The 19,372-nt window shown below is 42.2% G+C and overlaps 1 protein-coding gene across 1 annotated transcript; it reads right to left on the bottom strand.

The window, feature by feature from the left end:
- Positions 1-813: 813 nt before the first annotated feature.
- On the bottom strand, positions 814-18,808 carry LOC136621960 (vitellogenin-A2-like). The gene is made up of 33 exons (XM_066597860.1): positions 18,631-18,808; positions 18,388-18,408; positions 17,400-17,551; positions 16,616-16,867; positions 15,400-15,558; positions 15,171-15,319; positions 14,572-14,722; positions 13,673-13,839; positions 12,982-13,141; positions 12,769-12,894; positions 12,313-12,531; positions 11,982-12,205; positions 11,787-11,884; positions 10,848-10,972; positions 10,649-10,750; positions 10,445-10,564; positions 10,173-10,362; positions 9,316-9,409; positions 9,019-9,204; positions 7,801-7,948; positions 7,021-7,240; positions 6,757-6,923; positions 5,975-6,664; positions 5,620-5,664; positions 5,078-5,173; positions 4,233-4,445; positions 4,006-4,148; positions 3,334-3,472; positions 2,951-3,086; positions 2,272-2,458; positions 1,872-1,969; positions 1,570-1,661; positions 814-1,221 (listed from the first exon to the last, which is right to left on the bottom strand). Exons 1-33 carry the CDS (start codon positions 18,668-18,670, stop codon positions 1,060-1,062), a joined length of 5,271 nt encoding a protein of 1,756 aa, XP_066453957.1. The 5' UTR covers positions 18,671-18,808; the 3' UTR covers positions 814-1,059.
- Between the last annotated feature and the right edge of the window lie 564 nt (positions 18,809-19,372).

A 19,372-nucleotide genomic window follows, 5' to 3' on the forward strand; every position in this document is an offset into this window, starting at 1 on the left:
AAGGTTCAGGTGCCGGCGGCAGGCAGGGAGCTGCAGGGAAGAGCAGAGAGGAACGGGGGTGAGATCTCTCTCTCCCTCTCTCCCCCCCCCCCCCCCCGCTCCCTCCTGCTGACTGCCACTACTCACAGCTCCCCCGCCCCGGCACCCGAACCTTTCGTCTCGAGCGGGCAGGTACTCGCTAAAGGCAATGCTCGCTCGAGCAATTGCCTTTAGCGAGTATACTCGCTCATCTCTAATGTTAGGCCCACGTGTTCTTTAGCCTTCAATTTTTTGGACTGTTATGCCATGTTACAGCTATGAACCCTCCAATGAAAGGTGATTAATATTTCTGCGCCATCATATACCCCCACCTGCATCTTACAACGTGACCAAGGGGCAGAACTGGATAACTGTCCACTTTCAACGGCAAGTACGTTACATGGTAGCTGTAGGGGCGAGGAGAAGTGTGTTGTTGATCCTTTCAGCTTCCAGATTTCTTAGACATGAGATTGATGAAACGGAAGTATTGTTTACCCTCCCGACTCCTCTGTTCACTTGGCTATTGGGTTAAGTTGAATGGACCTGTTATTTTTATGGAGGGTGGGAAATGAGAGGTCTTCCAGGCACCTCTGGCACCGCTTATCATGGTCAGACAATTTGAAGTCGGTGACAGTCAGGATATTCCCATTCTGAATGGATCTCATCAGAGTTCTCCAACCCAGTCTCATGCCCACAGAGAGCTTTAGCATAGGCTCTTCCTACTAACATGGCAGCCAACACAAGGGGAACAATCATTTGCACAAAGTCAGTAAATAAAAGTCAGAGAAAACCATGTTTGTGGATGCAAATATTTATTGAAAATTTCAGGGTTCGGAAGGAAGAACTATACAGTTGACTTGAAAATGCAATTGGCTTGATTGGCGCTGACATTACAGCTCATTTTTCTAGGTATAAACTAGAGGAGGGGGCAGACGCAGCATCATCAACGTTACGCTGCGCCCTGGAGGGATCCACAGGAACGGGAAGTGTTAGCTTCTACTTGTCCTGTGAAGTCTTCTGGCCTGACAATAAGACAGTCCTCTACAGCGAGCACTCTTCGTCAGACAGGATCCAAGCCTTGCCGAAGCTTTCTTCACTCTCCGCTACTGATCCATCAGGCTTCCTGAATTCCTGCATGGTCTCATCATCATGGTAGCCGCAGATACCGCAAGTCTTGCCTTTCATCCATAATGCTGTGCGAAGCTACATAGAAAGAAATGCGTATTAGTAGGAGATCTGATCATGTGGTGGCCTACCATGCCCTCAAATAACCCTAAACCCAACTACACAGTCATCAGGACAAGCTTTTTGGGATAAAGAAGTCTGATAATGTGATGATAAAACTGAGATTGAGGACTTCTCATAGTCATATCGCATGGACTGCGCATAACTTCAAGTCTTCCTTGGCTTCCATCAAGTGTTGCATTGAATGGGCTCCATTCTGGTCCAGTTACTTGGATCTAATAGGGTCCTCTTCTACAAGTGTAGTTGAGGACACCATGAATAATCGGGCCATTGGTGGTTCTGGGTATAAATGTGCAGTTCTTTTACCTCGCTTGACTTTCCATCATAAGACAGTTCCTCGACACCGAACATTGCTCCAGATAGGACAAGTTTTCCATCTCTCTCTTCGATAAGAACATCTGGAAGAGATTTCAGAAAATATGTCGGTGATTATGAATTCCTATTTTAGCACTGTATGATTTGCTCTTTTTTTGTGTCTATCAACTCTAGAACCAGAAGACTCATTAGTCGTTGCAACGGCCAAATCCTCCGCTTTGGTTTCCTTTTGATTACTTTTCATAAGTCTACTCCTTGTGTGTTCCTTTGTTTGACCCCATTCTCCTACTTACCCTGGCTGGGTGCATATGGAAGCTTGTCCTTGGAGATTGCGATGTTGTTAACCGTCATCATGGGCTCTCCTGATGTGCTGCTGTGCAGGGTGATATCACTAAGAAAGTGGAATAAGACACAAAGAAATGTTTATCATCTTGCAAATAGTTTTTTTGTTGTAATATGATGTAGATAATCTGTGCAAATCCAATAGAAATGAAGGGAACGCGACTTTCATCATTCACTTCTATTGAATCCCAAGACTAATTATATGACGAGAGCCGCAGTCCAGCTCTGTCTAACAGCTCATGTATTTCTGACAGATTCATACTCTACTAATACTAATGCAACGCTTATATAAAAACAGCATAATAGTCGCATTATTTGCAGGCTCGATCGGTAATCTTATCTTCTACTTACAAATCTCCCATCTTGATGTTAATATCTTTGTGTTCTGTATTCTCCAGGGAATTCTTAGCTGTGATCAGGAACTTATTTTCTTCAGTACAGTCTTGAGCGAGAACGTGGTTGCAGGCTCCGAGCATGGTGTAGTTGTAGTTAACATCGTTGAATGTTTTTATCATGTTGTTGGACAGTGAGCAACGTCCTGGAGCAGGAAATCAGATGGCGACAGTTTAGAGTTTTGTAATATATCCAGCCCTTTAATAATATAGCGCGGGCCAGCAGTAGCGGGCAATTGGGACCCCCCGAAAAGGCTAACGAGATCACAGCAATCTCCTGCTGCATGCTTAGGCAGGATCAAAGTCAGTACCAGCAGGTCCTCCTTTAAGCCCAGACTCCAAGGGTCCAGCAGAAGACAACCCCATTTGGAGGCAACTTTGTAGCAATTGCTTGCCACTATGGTCTATATCTTATAGGATGATCTGCAAATAACCTATTAGATCTTATTGATCATATGTGCTATGTCTATAATGCTAATTACAAAGGCTATGAAGCAATTATAAGTGGACATCACATGTTCTCTACAGGTGGAGGGTGGACCTCAGAATTATGTCCCCCGGTGGGCCTAAAGAATCCCAGTCTGATGTTCGGTTCAGTTAGATGTACACAGAATATAGGACACATCCCTTAAACTTACCTTTAAGTCTGTCTGCTAATATGTTGTGAGCATCAGCAAAGATATTCCAAGTTGGGACCTGGATGTCTGCGGTACGTGGATGATAGGCACTGGTGAAGGGAGCGGGAAGATTGAGGGCTTCGTAGAAGAGAGTTTCCTGCAATACAGTAAACATATATCTGGCTTTAAAGGTGCAGTACAAAAAAAGAGTCTGAATTGCTTTTTTCCAAAAACAGTGCCACTTTTGTCTACAGGCTGCATCTGGTATTGCAGTTCAGCCTGTCTTCCTTTCCTTCTTTTTTGTATTCTAATCCGAGTGGCATGAAAAGGTCTCAAAATGATATTTACAACAATGGAAATCCGTCTGGAGGCGATTCTGTTGGGATAATACATAGGCAGCTTACCCGTGGTGATTTTAGGATAATGTTCATGTGCCTGGGATCGGAGAGGGACAGGATGAGTCGGAGTTGATTTGATGGGTTTCTCTGTTTTACTTCGTAGAATCCTAACAAGAAGGCGGCTCCGGGGATGTACATGCCGATTCTGGAATGATTGGAATGATTTTCCATATTTTTGTATTTACACTGTTTATTATATATTACAACACACATGAATGGGATGACATTTACGGTAATTTGTATTCAGGTCTTTAAAATGAAACAAAATAAATAAAGTGTCCCCCTGGTTCGTTTATAGGGTAACTACAAACCAGACAAATCACAACCTAAAGGGACACTAAATTAAAAAATTCATAAAAAAACAAGCCAACTTTTTTAAATTTGCTAGATTATAACTTTGCTCAAACTAGTGAAGCAATCAGTATTGTAGAGATTTGACAGAACGTTTTTATCTTCACCCCAATCATCTTCAACTAAGAATAAGGGGTGTGGCTTGGTTGAAGGGGTGGAGCTTAGCATGACTAGTCCTCCACCATAGTACAACTGAAGCCCCACCCCTTTACCCAAAACAATTTTACATTCACTATTACAGGAGGGGCCCAAAATGATAAATAGTCCTTTTGTAAGTAGATTAACACTGGATGGCAAAAGTGAAGAAAACATTCAATATTGACTTACGCTTCTGTGATGGATTTCACGACAGACGGGAGTCTTTGCCAGGTCAGTTTCAGTCTGAGTGCTGGTTGAACGCCATAACGTCCTGTTTCAATTGTGGCAACGATCTTGTACTGTCGACCGTTCTCACCCCATTTCAGCTCAACCTAGAGCGCAACGTTTATAGTGAGCGTTGGATAATATGTAGAAATATTGTGTCATCTCTTTGTACTCTATGAAGCTTTTATTACCTCTGCTTCGTGTCCACTTTCGATTTCTGCATTTAAGCTTGCTCTCCAGCGGCTCTCTCCACTAATGTCCACTATGTAGGCCTGAAGCTTAGGCTTAGATGAGAAATAGTCTTCGTAGGCAATCAACTGATAACCCTGCTTCTTACTGTCAACTCGGATAGCTTGAAGAGTGGCCACCAAGAAGGGAGATTTGCGTTCTCCAAGGAATTTGACCTAAAAGTAAGATTAGATATTGTTAAGTGGTTATGCCATCTACCTAAAGACGGCCATAAATATTAGATGAGTGACAGTCAACTTTGCCAAATTCGGTAGTACCGATCAACTGTATAATGTGTATCAGGGTTTTCCGACTGTCCAAGGAAAGAAGTAGACATTTGTTCTCGAGGGAGATACGGTAGACCGCCAATAGACATGCTACACAGCAGTTTGTTCCCCACTCCGTATTGAGAACACATAGACGCTCATCATATGGGGGTTCGGAAGAAATAGCCGTTGGGCGAATGAGTGTTTGGTCAACCGCTATCGAATGTGTACTTTTTAAAGTTACTCTTAAATAGTTTCCTCAAACTTCCACCACTTTCTATGAAACCTGAAAAATTTGCAATTAGGTTACAAAAATTCCCCTCTTATGACACTATACAATGAAGGTTGATAAAAGAGGCTCGTTCTGTTCAGCCGATTGTTCAGCCGTGGTCATGTAGACAAAGTCCCACCATTTGGACGTAGGATTAAAAATTCCATCACTTTGACAACTTGAAAAGTTCAACTATTTCGGGAAGATGTACAAGAAGCTGAGGTCTTCCATAAACCCTTCAAAATTCCACTTTTGTGGTTTTGCTACTTACTCGTGGATGGCTTCTATCAGATTCGTCGCTGCTGCTGCTGCTACTGCTGGAACTGGAGCTGGATGAACGGTCATCGGCAGACTTGGGCCTGACAGACTGGGATAAATGACAATGATATACTTTAAATAAATTGGAAATACTGCATATGGTGAGTACTCAATCTCCTTCAGCTAAGGGCTTGGTGGTCCAATGCTATAATCGTATATGGGTGCCTTGTTAAGAATTAAAAAAATAGAATAAAAAAATCTAAAAATAAATTAAAAAAATAATTATATCTTATTCCTTAGGGCTTTTGCAGTGGCAATGCAACATTACACATTAGAAACATAATATATCATGTTTTCAACTCACAATTAGTACAACGTATGCTGTATTTCAGTATCCTAACCTGGAATAGCATACAAAATTGTAGAGACCCAATAGAAAATAAGGTACATCGCCTAGTGCTCATAAACGGCACTGCAATTTTTAGCTAATTTTCACCCTTGCCCTCAAGTTCACGACTCAGATGATCAAATTTAAAGTCTTCCTTATTGTATTACCTTGTCAACAGGTCTCCTAAAATGCAGGTCGAAGATTTCACGCTCCTTAAAAAACAACAACCGAAGACACATAGTTAAAGCAAGCAGAAATTAATTATATAAGTGTCATTATTTTGCATTTAAGGGGGTCGTCCGGTTGCTTTTGTTCTCCAAAAAAAACCAGTGCTCCATCAATTTGTTGTTGTTTAGTCCCATTTATTTGGAAGCTGCGATACCAGATACAGCCCATGGACAGGTGTGGCGCTGTTTCTAGAAGAACAGCAGATCCATTTTTCTAATCCCGGACAACCCCTTTAAATGTTGGTAATAAATCCGATATCACGGTTATAGTATATGACCTAATGTAGTGATCTACCTTGTACCGCTTGAGTTTGTCCTTAGGAGAGGAGACTTTCTGTGGTTTCTGTTTTTTCTCCTTCTGTTCTTTTATTTCCTTCTTGAGTTTTTTATCCTTCTGTGGTTTTTTATCCTTCTGTTGTGGTCTTGGTCTGCTGTCACTGCTGCTGTCGCTACTGCTGTCACTGCTGCTGTCGCTGCTGTCACTGCTGTCACTGCTGTCGCTGCTGTCGTCGCTGCTATCGCTGCTACTGTCGCTGCTGTCATCGCTGTCTTCACTGCTGTCGCTGCTACTGTCGCTGCTGCCGCTGTCGCTACTGCTGCCGCTGCTGCTGTCGCTGTCACTGTTGCTGTCACTGCTGCTGTCACTGCTGTCATTGCTGCTACTGCTGTCACTGCTACTGTCACTGCTGCTATCACTGCTGCTGTCACTGCTGTCACTGCTGCTGTCACTACTGCTGTTGCTATCGCTGTCACTACTGCTGCTGCTGCTGCTGCTCTGGGCTTTCTGACCTTTTTGTGGACGATCTTTCTGTACGTGTTTTTTGTCCTTTGTTTCCTTAAAGCGTACGTCTACCTCTTCCTCGCTGCTGCTACTACTACTACTACTGCTGCTGCTGCTGCTGCTTTCTTGTTGCCTCTTCTTGTTCTGTGGCACAGCATCGACTTTAGCTTTGTATTTCTTTACATTCAAGGTCTGATTTTTGCCCTAAAACATCATAAGTGGAAAAAAATGGCGTCACTCATAATGTCTCGGAGTTAGGGAAGGAAACCGTGGCCTACCCAGTCCAAGTAAGTTACCTTATACTGCTTATCAATTCCAAGGATGGTCCTCAGCCTCCTGTGAACTTCAGATTCCTCAAGATGTTCCTTCTCTTCCAAGTCGCTCAAAGCAATTATTTTGGAGGCGGCTTTGGATCCAATAGTTACTTCCATTCGCAATTTTTGAATAGCCAGCTCTTTCTTAACTGTAAAAGCAGAAGGCGGTTACACCACAAGCTTCGGAGGAGTCAACAAGCTGTTGGAATATTGGGGATGGGGTGGGGTGGTGGAGGGGTTACTCACTCGGTTTCACTATAAGTTTGGCTTCATGCTCTCCTACCAGCTGGAAGAACCTGGTGTGCCTGATTCCAACAGCGTTACGGACTTTGTGCTGTCCGCAAATAACGTAATTTAATTTGGAAATTCTGTTACAGAAGCGGAGGTAGCTGGTGGGTAAATACTCAGCCGAATCCGACCCTCTAGGGTAAGCATACTTCCTGTCAACGATTTCTGAATGCTCATCCTGAAAACCAAAGATATATATATATTGAGGAGAGATATCACCGTTGACTATTTTTGTATGTTTTGGTTAAAAAGGAAACTAAAAACTTTAATTTTCTATGAATGTTTATCCAAATCGCTCCGTGACGATATTCAGTCCACATCCTTCTGCTGTAATAGTTCCTTAAAGGGGTCTGCCAAGATGGCATCCCCTGTTTGTATGCCACTCCCTCTCTGTGTCCCAGAATAGAGAGATGCTCGGTCAAAGCAGCTCCCATCTTGGAAGACCTTCTGCTGTCCTCTTAACGGCCATTCATGCGAATAGTTACTCTGTAATGCTATATTTCCCCTGTAGAGGCCACTGTAGAGGAAATGTCAGGCTGGCCATAGCTTTCCATAGCAATAATCAGCTGTTTTCTAGGGGTGCGGAGAGCAGAGCAAGGCAATTAGCTGATCTCCCTGAGCCCCACATTCTCTAAGTGGTTGTGCATCTTGGCACCGGCCCTTTAAGGGATGAATTAAATCCTAATTTTATTTCTACTTGACACTCTTGAACATTTACTCCACACCCTAGGATATTACCAAGATGTTAGTTTCTTCTTCTGAATCCTTATCAGACTTTTCAAAGTGTTTCTCCAGAATGTTCTTTACAGCTCCTCTGGGGACGATGGGGGTCTTCCTTGCTGCTTCTAAGTTCTCCATATTTCTGGATACAGTGTACATCTGAGTTCTGTTGTTAAAAAGTGAAGGTTTTGATTAAAATAGTTCTTCATTCATTTTTTTCCTTGTCTCATTTTATACCAAGTATGCATAGGTATGGATTTTTAAAGGGGTCGTTCAGTTTAGAAAACCCATTTTCATATACGATATTGGGGAATTATGAGAGGAGTCCTCTGTTCAGGACCCTCATCTCTTGGTCAGAGCAGAGAATGGTTACAAAGAGGGTCCCTCTCTCTGGAGGACCCTCCTGTCCTGCATTATAAAGACAAACCATTGAAATGAATGGATACTATGTAACGCACCATTTTCCCTGTGGGGGCGCTGCATGGAAACTGAACACTTACTGCCAAATTTTCCTACAGATTACAGATAATCATTAGGGATCCCAGCAGAAGGACACTTTGTGATCTGCGTATTATCAAGGAACACTTCTAAAAAGTAGGGATTTTCCAAAATTTAGAACCTTTATAAAGGCTTTTCTGGTTAACAGAGGAGGATTTAACATTCAGGACCTTCATCTTTTAGCCACAGTGGAGAGCATGCTTTTCTTTGGAGGACCCAGCACATCTATACAATATACGGCCAATGATCTCAATGACAACAGTGTAATTCTTCATTCCTCCTGTGGTGGTGCAGTAGAGAAATTGAACACTTGCTGCCAAGTTCACCCACAGATTACAGCTGATCACGGGGATTCCCTGCATTGGCATATGCTGTTGTAAGTAGTTGGGGGTCCTAAATTGGACAACCTCTTTAAGTTTAATCCCTACTATTTAAAGCAACCCTTCAGGCCAGGAGAAACAAAGTTGGCTGCACTAGTGCTGTCCACGTGAGCCAGTCAGAGCGGCATGTAGTGTCTTAGACTACTGAGGCACAGTAGTACACAATGTGCATCAGGTAGTCAGACGAGTGGTTCAGCCATCTTTGTTTCTCCAGGCCTGGAGAACTGGAAGTCTTTCCTGCCATTGTCATTACCGGTCTTGCTTACAAGTATGTTGTAGCAGCCACTAGCTCCCTTTGAATTCTCTGTCTATAGCAGGCAGCAAGGCTTTGCTTATGTAATGCATTCCTTGAACTAACCTTCCAAACATGAGGACACGTTCTTCCTGGCTTGGTTCAGTTTCAACCCTGATGGTCTTCTCTTTCACATCAATCTTTGCGTTGAATTTAGCTGGGATGGCGGCCCGGACATTGGAATGAAATTCAACTCCAGACTGTATAAAGGGTGTGCTGATTCCCATGCTGGCCATGGCGTGCATTGCAAAACTGGAGAAAGACAGTGATCAGTTGATATGAATTTAGTCGGTCAACTTGCAATTTGCTAAATTCAATGAGCTTATCTGAGACCGAGTAATTCTAATATCTGCACATACTAACCTGGGGATGACTTCAGAACGGAGGTGGATAGTGGATTGTAAAAATTGAGAAAGACCGACATCCCTTAGTGGTTCGGGGTTTACTTTCATTTCAGCTGAAACATAAAATGTAAGATTCCCTTCAGGACAAAATGAAGCTGGAAGGAAGAACCACCGCTAGTCATAGAAGTAGCATTTTAGCATATTGTTACTGGTGAAAGCCATTGTTGAGTTGGAAAATACCTGAATGGGGCTCTTTGGCTCCTTGGAACCTGTTTGGGGGTTGCCCGAAGGACAGCAGCATCATGTGCTGTTCATTTTATAGTAGGGATGAGTCTTGGTATTTTTTTAAGACATTTGAGAATACCATGGACGGTAAAGGATACAAATACTTCGATCCTTGACCAAGTACAAAAATAAGTAAATCTTGTTATTTGTATAGCGCCAACTTTCAGGTAATTTATTTGTTACTCCCCCACCAAGCTGGGTACTCTTTTTACCGTCCTCGGAAGGATGGAAGGCTGAGTCAACCTTGAGCCGCTAGCCTAACTTTCCATGTAATGCACAAATGACCAAGCCAAGATATTAGGCAAGCTCCAGAATTCGAGAAAGATGAAGAGAAACAAGAAGAAAGAAGATGAATGGCTAGAAGACCAGGGGTGTAACTGTAGTGGGTGCAGAAGATGTGGTTGCAGCTCGGTCCTGGAGCTTTTGAGGACCCAAAAGGTCTCTCTGCCCTATATAAGAAGACCAGTACTTTGAATAAAGCAAGGTTAGGGACCCTGTTACAGATTTTGCATTGGGGCCCAGTATCTTCATATTACCCCTCAACCGAAGACTCAAAGAAGAGTATATTCCTGAGAATGTCATTTTTCTTACCGGTGCCAGCAAGACTGATGGTAGCAGCAGATGTTAAGCTCAGTTGAAGGGGAAGTCCCATGCAAGTGGGTATGATGTATCTAACTTCGGCCAACACAGCAGTTTGCATCAGTTGTCCTACAAGTCCAACACTAAGCCTCTCGATGAATTTATTAATCTCAGAATGGTGGGAAGTCGGCTCTGTCAGTAACTAAAGACAAGACGAAAAAAGGTCACTCATGGAATATGACTAATGTTATCCGAAGACAGTAGATGAGTACAAATAATCTAACCTTGATAACAACTTGAATGACTTCTTTGGTGGCCTCTTTATAGAACATTTCTTGACCCAACACCTTAACATTTGCTGAAACGAGTGGCACCTCGGATGGCAGATACTTGAACCCGCTCAGCTGCAAAGAAGAAATAAAAGATTAGGGAATTCATTATTTATTGCACATAGAAGTGATTAAGCAAGATGAAACTCCAATACTTACAGATCTGAGAATCTTAACGATGTTCTTCTGCATAGAATACTGATTAAATGGAATGTTCTCTTTCCTAAGAACCTCTTGAAGACCTTCAGTTCGTATGGTGAACTGGAATAAGAATTAGATTATCAGTCTCAAGGTAATTAAAATCTAATAGATATGTCCCAAACTATCATGCAGCAAGTGTCGGAGTCTTTCTACATACCTCAAAAATATCTGTGGCTGCACCAGATATGTATCCGCGGACTTTGAAGATGAAGGCAACTGGTATTGGGCTTGCTGGACTGTTGAGGATATAGATGCTGAGGGTGGCTCCAGTCATCAGAGGGTCTATAGAATAAAACAAGGCAGTAGAATAATAGATTGGGTGCTATATTGTACCATGCATGTGTCAGATATAAAATATTCTGCTTTTTTCATGGTTAAAGGCCTCATCTACCCAACCTTCAAAGGCCCCCATCTACAAAAAACAGTAAAGCCTCTCTGAGACCCAACAGGGCAGTCATAATGGTCTTGTAGAGTTGACATCCCCTCAAAGAAGAGGGATTTATGCTCTTTGTAGGATATAAGGGAGTTTACACTCTATCATCAAATCCAACAACGGCGGTCTTCATGAAAGGATGCTCTTTTTGAGTGAAATCAGAAGATAGAAAACTAGCATGTAAGTACAGCAATCCATAGTGTCATCAGAGTTGTAGGACCGTCTTACAGGGGCGAAGCTGTAGGTTGTGCAGAGATAGCAGTTTAACGTGGGCCTGGAACCTGAGTGGACCCGATGGCACCACTTCCCCACAAGAAGACACCCGTATTATAAATGGTACATGGTAAGTGGGGATCCCTGTATCAGATTTTGCATTGGGATCTTAACCCCTCCCTTCCCCAGGGCATAAATATATACACCCCGGGTGGGAAGCAGTTCCTGTGAATGGGCATGCATTTATGTCCTATGGATGGCATGGGCTCCAAAGCTGATCCACGCAATCCACAATGGAAGCTGGTTGTGACTGACAGGGAGAATATAATCCCTGCTGTTAACCCACACATGCCAGAATCAATGTTGATGCCATGGCCTGTGATCCCTATCAATACCGATAGGCCTCTGCACTCTTATACAGTTACTTGCATTACAAAAATTGTGACTTACAGTTGAAAGTGTCGAGTTTGATAACTTTGCTGTAGCGCATGCTCAGTTTGTCAAGCATCGGGTTCAGGAGCTTAATGGCAACGCGGCTGGCGGCATTCCTGCAGTAATATAAAAGTCAGTTTATGAATAAGTGGGCAAAATACTAGATGAACTAGTAGTCAATACTTAGCGTTAAAGTAAAGCATCCACACTTACAGCTCATAGAATTGTGGGCTGGTGGTTTTGGTCAAGGACTTTATGTAAGAATAGGTAAAGCTAGCCAATTGCAGGTTAACTTTAGCCTCCTTCTGTATGACCAAAGCCAAAAGGGTCATCATGGCTGCAGGTGGTCTAGTTTCCAAGAAAACTTTGACAGCCATCATGCGGACCTCAGTATGGGCACGACGGTCCATAAGGACTCTGAGCAGAATTTCCTGAATCTAAATAGAAAAAAATAGGTTCACGAACAGTTGTCTTGTATCATATTGGCTAAATATGACCTTGTAGTGTAATAACCAACAGATAGACCCTATTAAAAGGCACTTACTCTTTTGGGGTCATCCTTGGCCATGTTCCTGAGGGCCACAACAGCATCAACTTTAACTCTAACTGGCAGCTGGTACGCATTAGGGGAAAAGCCTGGCAGGAATTTCAAAACGCTCTTCAGAGTTGAAAGTTGTCCGGCATTACCCAAAGCCTTCAATGCCAGGCGGATTTCTTCATGGTGACCTTTTTTGGTAGCTTCTTCGACAAATTCAAGGAGGACCTGAGAAATGGGAAAGGAAACATATTCCATATTAGATCTTTGGTAAGAAACTTACAACTTAGCAACTCATCTGATGTTATCTTTCATTGTCGAATATGAGCTGGATTCATCCAAGGTGGCTCATGATTTGTTGTTTCGGGTTGGTTTGTGGTGGTGGAGTGTTTATATCTATCTCTTACATGTAGGTGTAGAGATAGAAATGTTGCTGTATTCCGACTAACCTGATAGATCACTCACCTGAAGGACTGACTCTGGACATTGTTCACGGGGAGAACAGTATCTGTAGACTATTGAACTGTAGGACAATATGGCTACCTTGCGCAGCATATGGACTTCTTGGACTCTGGACTCCTTCACTATTTCCTGATGTGCAAAGCAAATATATATATATATGATTTATGAGATGGAAAACAAAAAAAAAAATACAATTTTGTTAAGTCAAAAACTCACAGCTGCAATCTGAAGAGTAGCTTCGCTGGCCCGTGCGTGCTGCATGGCTAGAAGAATGGACATGGCTGCTTGTGGGATGCTCTGGTTTGGAATGATACGCCTGAGAACCTTAAGGGACTCGGCTGATCCCATGTAAAGGATTGACTGTGTTAAGATTTTCCTGAAAAATACAACCATCACATTTCAGTAAAGATATAGTCTACGGCACATGGTGGCAAACTCAACCCAGTATCATTACTTTCCTTTCATGGTACGACTAGTGGTTGAGTCATAGACTCTATAATGTAGCAATAACCCCTGTCCATGACTCAAGCAGCAGTCGTACCATGCACAAGTGGAAGAAAATAAATGATTTTTGGCCTGCGGGCCATGAGTTTGACACCCCTGGTCCACAGCAACAAATAGAAAATCGATGGTGTGAGCTCAGAAGCTGAACCCGTGCCATGTGCAATGGGAATCAACTTGACTGACAGACGGTCTCCTGCTGCAACAGTGGCGATCAGTGAGAACACCAATTCCATTGTTAACCTTTGCATGCCTTTTGCAATGTTGCCTCCTTAGGTCCAAAATAGGCCAAGTCACTAAGGTGTTGAGAGGTTTTTTTTTCACTATACTCTGGTTGAAGTTGCAAGTCTGTCAAAAGGACTCATACATTGTCCATTACATATTCCCAGGCCCTCCAGGGTCTTACCTGTATAGAGGTCTGTCATAATACTGCTTGTACAGAGCATGGATGCTATCTGGTTTCTCTTGAGATAAGTGCCGCAAGTAGTGGGTCAAGTTCAGGAATCTACCTGGAGCAGCTTCTTGTATCTCTTGCTGGTTGTTCTGTACCAGCAGCTGCAGAGTTTCTGCGATCTGCAAAAAGAGGTATACAAAACATTAATATTATACCCAATACTGAATTATCTATGATCACACGGAGCCACTCGCGTAACTATAGGGGATGTAGTTGCACCCGGGCCCGGGAGCCTTAGGGGGCCCATAAGGTCTCGCTTCTCCATATATTGAGCCCATTACTATGAATAAAGCATTATAGTTGGGGGCCCTGTTACAGATTTTGCATTAGGGCCCAGGAACTTTAAGTTACGTCTCTGCGTTAAGGAGTTAAGAGAAGTTTTGGGCCCCAAGATAAACTCTTGCACCCGGGCCCATGAGCCTTTAGCTACATCCCTGCATGGAACAGTAGGTTCTAGATATACTAGAATAGGACATTAGAAGACCTAGAAGGGACTAGATCATGAACATAAGCTTATAGTCTCACCTATAGTCTTTTATCATGAGCTTTGAGTTGTAATCCTAGGTTCACCTAAAGCTCTAGCTCATAGCCTCTCCTGTGATACTTGCTTTGTAGCTTCAACATAGCTCTAAGTTCTAGCCTCACCTATCATTCTAGCTTCTAATGTTACCCATGACTCAGTATTCTAGCTTCCACCATAATGCCCTCATCAGTGAACCTGTGCTCATAGTGTCTCATGTGGCTTGAGGCCCATTGTTCTAGAAACATCTGGTTTATACTCTCATCAGTGATGATGCTATGTCAGCATTAACACTAGTGATTCTAGATTCTTAGCAACACAAGACTCTAACCTGAGACTCGACGTTCTTGGGCTTAAATAAGTAAAGTGGCATCTGGTGATCTTCAGGGCCAAATCGGTATTTCAATCCTCCGCGGCTTTCTAGTTGCACACGTGGCTCATTCACTTTGCTGGACTTCATCTCTTTCAAGGTGAGGATTTGTCTGGAAATTAGAGAAAATATGTAATTTGCTTCTTTTGTACAAAATATGTTCTGGAATTGAATGAAATGTCTGACTATGGAGGTTCATCTCAGAACTGGTGAATACAGATCCACATCTTTTCCTGCTGAAGTTCTTGGTGATACCATTGGTCTGTGCATTTGCAATATGTCACCTAGTATCCTAATGGCCCATCATGAAAATAACAAAGTGTCACCAAGTAGAAATATAGTATAGTGTTCCTCAATGATTTACCGTCCTAACACGGCTTTCTTTATTGCGTCTTCAGACGAAGATCAAGTAACCTCCTTAGTGCTCCTTGATTCTACCATTTGTTCTGTTATATATTTATGATCATCTAACCCTTGGTGCACCTACTTCCCCCCAGATGTTTCCATGCTCCTTTATCATAAGGTAATATAAGAGCTGATAGCTTTAGTATATACTCAACCTCATTTCCGTTATTCCAGATCCATAAAGCTCATAGAAAGGAGAGTACTGGATGATTTGTTTGCCCTTAGCTTCCTCAATGATGACTTCCTTGTCCTTCTGCTTAGCTTTGTATGTGACTGTATACATTCCACGCAAGTGTTTGGATTTCTGAAAACAGTAGGAAGTAATGAGAATATGGAATGTCAAAGCCCCAGATTGTATTTACTTGTATATCAATTCGCATTTACCGCTTGGCATAGACGGCAAGGTTCAAGTAAGGCCATGCCGATTCTCCTTTCTGGACGATCCTCACATCTTTCAATGTCCCGGGATTTAATGACAACGTAGTTATTCTTGTCTTCTTCCTGGATCAAATATCTTGTTGGGCATCTTCCGGAGAGACATTCCTGCATAAAGAAAGCAAGAATTCTGAGTGTAATGCTACAGTGGATACAGGAGAGAATATATGGGCTGACATTATGAGCTGACAGAGGTATGGTGTTTAGCACTGGCGTAACTATAGGGGATGCAGGGGATGCTGTTGCACCCAGGCCCAGGAGCCTTAGGGAGCCCATAAGGCCTTTCTTCTCCAAATGGGGAGCCCAGTACTATGAATAAAGCATTATAGTTGGGGGCCCTGTTACAGGTTTTGCATTGGGCCCTGGAGCTTCAAGTTACGCCTCTGGTGTTTAGAGTTGAGTGTATGCCCAAAACTGGATGTTCTTCATCTACAGCATGAATTTAAGTGGTTTTTTTTGTTAACCAATTTAAGATAGGCTCAGGGCAGACTAAGGTTAGAGGAGGTTGCTGGGCTTAGGACACCATGCCTACTCTAAGACGCAGTCCTAGAAGAGCAGAGGTGGCCATGCATGCCGACCGCCTTTTCCACTGAAGTCTAGGATTGTTAAAGAGACAGTCAAACCAGCAACTTCCTTAGACTTCAAATGTGAGAATCAAATGCCACCACTTCTTGGCTGGGGAGGTTTATCAAATAGTTACTGTATGAAGGTGGTTGAAGGTCCCCATGGTCCTCAAGGTGGTGGGAGCCCATTTGCCTTTGCTATGATCTAGCCTTGGGTAGACTTGCTCAACCCTGAAATGTAGTAAGCTATTTCCAGCCAACCTAGTTGGCAACTTGAGGGAGCACTTACACATATGTAGATTGTCACATGTCTAAGCTTCTAAATCCCATGTGTAATGCAGTAGATATTTTTTCCTTGTCTTATATTGGATTAAAACTCCACTGTTGGACAAGACATTACCAAATTTCACATTTGAACTTGGGGAACTTTTTAAATACGTTACTTTATGTATGCTGCACACCAACCAACAGCATTACACTGTCAGCTATGTATGTGGAGGAAAAAAGGAGTTAATATTGGTCAATGTGTACAAAGTTTCTATATATATTAAGACTATGATGTAGTTAGACGAGAAGATGAATAACGAAAGCTCTGTACAAACCTCGTTCACTTCATAAACATTCTCGGATTTTCTTATATAGACTTGCAACATATTGAGTGTTCCCCGAAGGAGGTTGACCACGGTCCTTGATACATCCTCTGCAACAAACAGTTCACCGACCCGGCCTTCATAGTATTCAAACTTAAAGGGATGTTTTATCTCTTCTGCAATGATTTGGGTCAGTTTACTGCATTGAGTGAAAGAATCCAATGGCCACAGACCATGATATTCCTTGATTTCAACCTTTAAGACCTGTAAGAAAACATTGGTTAATAATAATTTATTCTTTTATTCCCCCTCTTTGTACAAAATAATTAATTGGATGAGTGTGTAAGGGAGCTAATGAGCAGTCAGAGCTCACATTTCTAATATCATTGGGCCTGAAATTCACATGGGCCAAATAAGAATCATGTGTGTGTAAAGGGCGAAGGATGGGAAGGATGGGTCAAGTCGACCACAAACCAATTTAATTACCATATTACAGAATGATTTATATGGCCATTGTTCTAAAAGCCGATGATTTGTAGAACCTCATCAATCAAGGATATGCAATAAAAGAGTGTCCATGTAGCCCATGGCAGCCATTCAAACTTATCCTACAAGGCTACATTGATACGTAGGTTGGTCATAGTGTTTGGGTTATTATCGTGTGGCTTTAGTAGGAAAGCTATTGTGTTTTAAGGAGCTTAAAAATGCTAAAAGAGGCAAAACCTAGTTTGGTGTGAAGACAAGATGGACACATGATTGATACAACCACAACCGGATCCCGCCTCCTCATTATTACCTTGCCGATGAATGTTTTTGGAGCAAAGCCACTGATCTCAATGTCAAAGTTCACTTTAAATCCAGCCTTATTCAAGCCAGTAGCTGACAAACCGGTTAAAACAACTCCTTCATATTTGTACACGTAGGTCTTGGAAGGGTTTAATACTTGTTCTGCAAATACAGGACAAAACAGTTTTTAGGTCAGTAGCCGTTGTTAAAGAAGGTTGTCTAGTTTAGTAAAGCTTTTAGGGCACCCTTGAGTCACTCCCTCATTCAAGACTCCATCGTTTTGGTCTTGAATGATGGTTTCTCTGGTTTAGAAAATCGTTTAGGGCACTCTGAGTTACTCCCTCATTTGAAAACTCCATCAATTAGCAGGAGAGCAATTACTAACTGTGCCTCTTGCTCTTGTGAACTCGATATTATGCCTATATATTACAAGGATGGCCCATTGATTGAATTAGGAAAGGTGTAATGCTTAATTTCCCCTGTGGGGGTGCTGCAGGGAAATGATACAATTACTGCCAGGTTTCTCTCATAGTTTAGAGCCGATCACTGGGGAGAACCTTCTAGCAAAAGAGGGATTGTACAAAATGGACAACTATATTTATAATGCTAATTTGGATAGTCTTACTTATAGTGGCCAGATAGGGCCAATTTCCAGCTACAGTTCTAACTAGGTATTAACCCTTTCCAATCCACTGTCTGACTAAAGACATTCTGATTGAAGGCTGTACAGCTCCGATGTCGGAAGACGTCCAGCAGGGTTTTCTTACTGTAGATTACTGGCCGCTCTGTTGTTGGGGGGCCTCTCCAGCATGTCACATACCGCAGTAGTGGCTCTAGCCAGCAGATGGCGCCATTGTATAATGGCAGAAAGAGAAAGGCCCCTAGGAAACCCTGAATCCAAAAATGGATTGCAAAGGGTTAAAGACTTGAAAAGGTTGAATATCACCGTAACCTATTTTTATAGGATGATGAAACCATAAAAATAAAAAAATACTTACCGTATTGCGTTTTTTCACTACCTGTAAAATTAAGAGGAAAAAAGATTAAGGAGAGTTCGTCAATATTAGACACTGTGTTACTTTATGCTCTATGCTGTTATAGTCGATGTATTCATTAGAAATGCTATTGATATAAATTCTACATTTCAATCTAAATTTTTTAAATTTTTTTTTTAAATAGAAAATCTAAATGTAGAAAAGAAATGAGATGATAAAACAGCTGGATGGGCAGCTGCCACTCACCCGCTAGTGCGAGCAGTAGTGCTAGGATGATTCCCCTCATGATGATGGTGAATACCAACCCTCCGGCAGCCCGGGGTATTTATACCAGAAGACTCGGGAACACGTCATCTTGGAAGCGATTCGGCCGGTAAATGATCAACTTACTTCCAGGGATTCCAACTTTAGTCACAAGAATCGATTATAATGATATAATATATAACTGCGATCCAAAAGATGAAAAATGTATCAATAACAGCAGAGGAACGATCATTTGTACAGATTTTATATTTTTGTTATTTAAAGTTTATTTCCAATTTTTAGCTTGTTTTCTGTATTTTCATTGGATAGCATGTAGATGGTTAATCATTGGGCAGGTCGGGGTGACCTTGTTTGCTCGTGGTCACAGTGACAGATTACGCCGCATCTAATCTCAGTGATAAGAAATTATTACTAATTTTGCCAAAATAGATTCCAAAAATAATGTGGATTTTGCTTCCCTCGTAGAAGGCGGCCATTTTGTATTGTTGACCTAATTAGAATGCAATGTGCCAATCCGTTAGCAGTCTGATACCCCGAGAGTAATGGTAACAATTTGCCTTATACCTCGAGCCTCCGTGGAGATGTGAAAAAAGAAAAAAGTTCAAAGGCTCCTACCGGCCGCATTCGTCACATTTTTACTCTGGTTTTTCTACATATTTTATTTCATTTTTTAGAAAATGTGACACTAAAATATATTACTGAAAAAAAAACTATAAAAGTTCGT

The sequence above is a fragment of the Eleutherodactylus coqui genome, chromosome 3 (genome assembly GCF_035609145.1).
Source record: "Eleutherodactylus coqui strain aEleCoq1 chromosome 3, aEleCoq1.hap1, whole genome shotgun sequence".
In the NCBI taxonomy this organism is placed as follows: Eukaryota; Metazoa; Chordata; class Amphibia; order Anura; family Eleutherodactylidae; genus Eleutherodactylus; species Eleutherodactylus coqui.

Coding starts and splice junctions, on each gene's coding strand:
- LOC136621960 (XM_066597860.1), bottom strand. CDS start 18,670: ATGAGGGGAATCATCCTAGCACTACTGCTCGCACTAGCGG. Junction 10,363..10,444: donor TCATTCAAGTTGTTATCAAG/GTTAGATTATTT, acceptor TCTTGTCTTTAG/TTACTGACAGAGCCGACTTC. Junction 5,174..5,619: donor TTAGGAGACCTGTTGACAAG/GTAATACAATAA, acceptor CATTTATCCCAG/TCTGTCAGGCCCAAGTCTGC.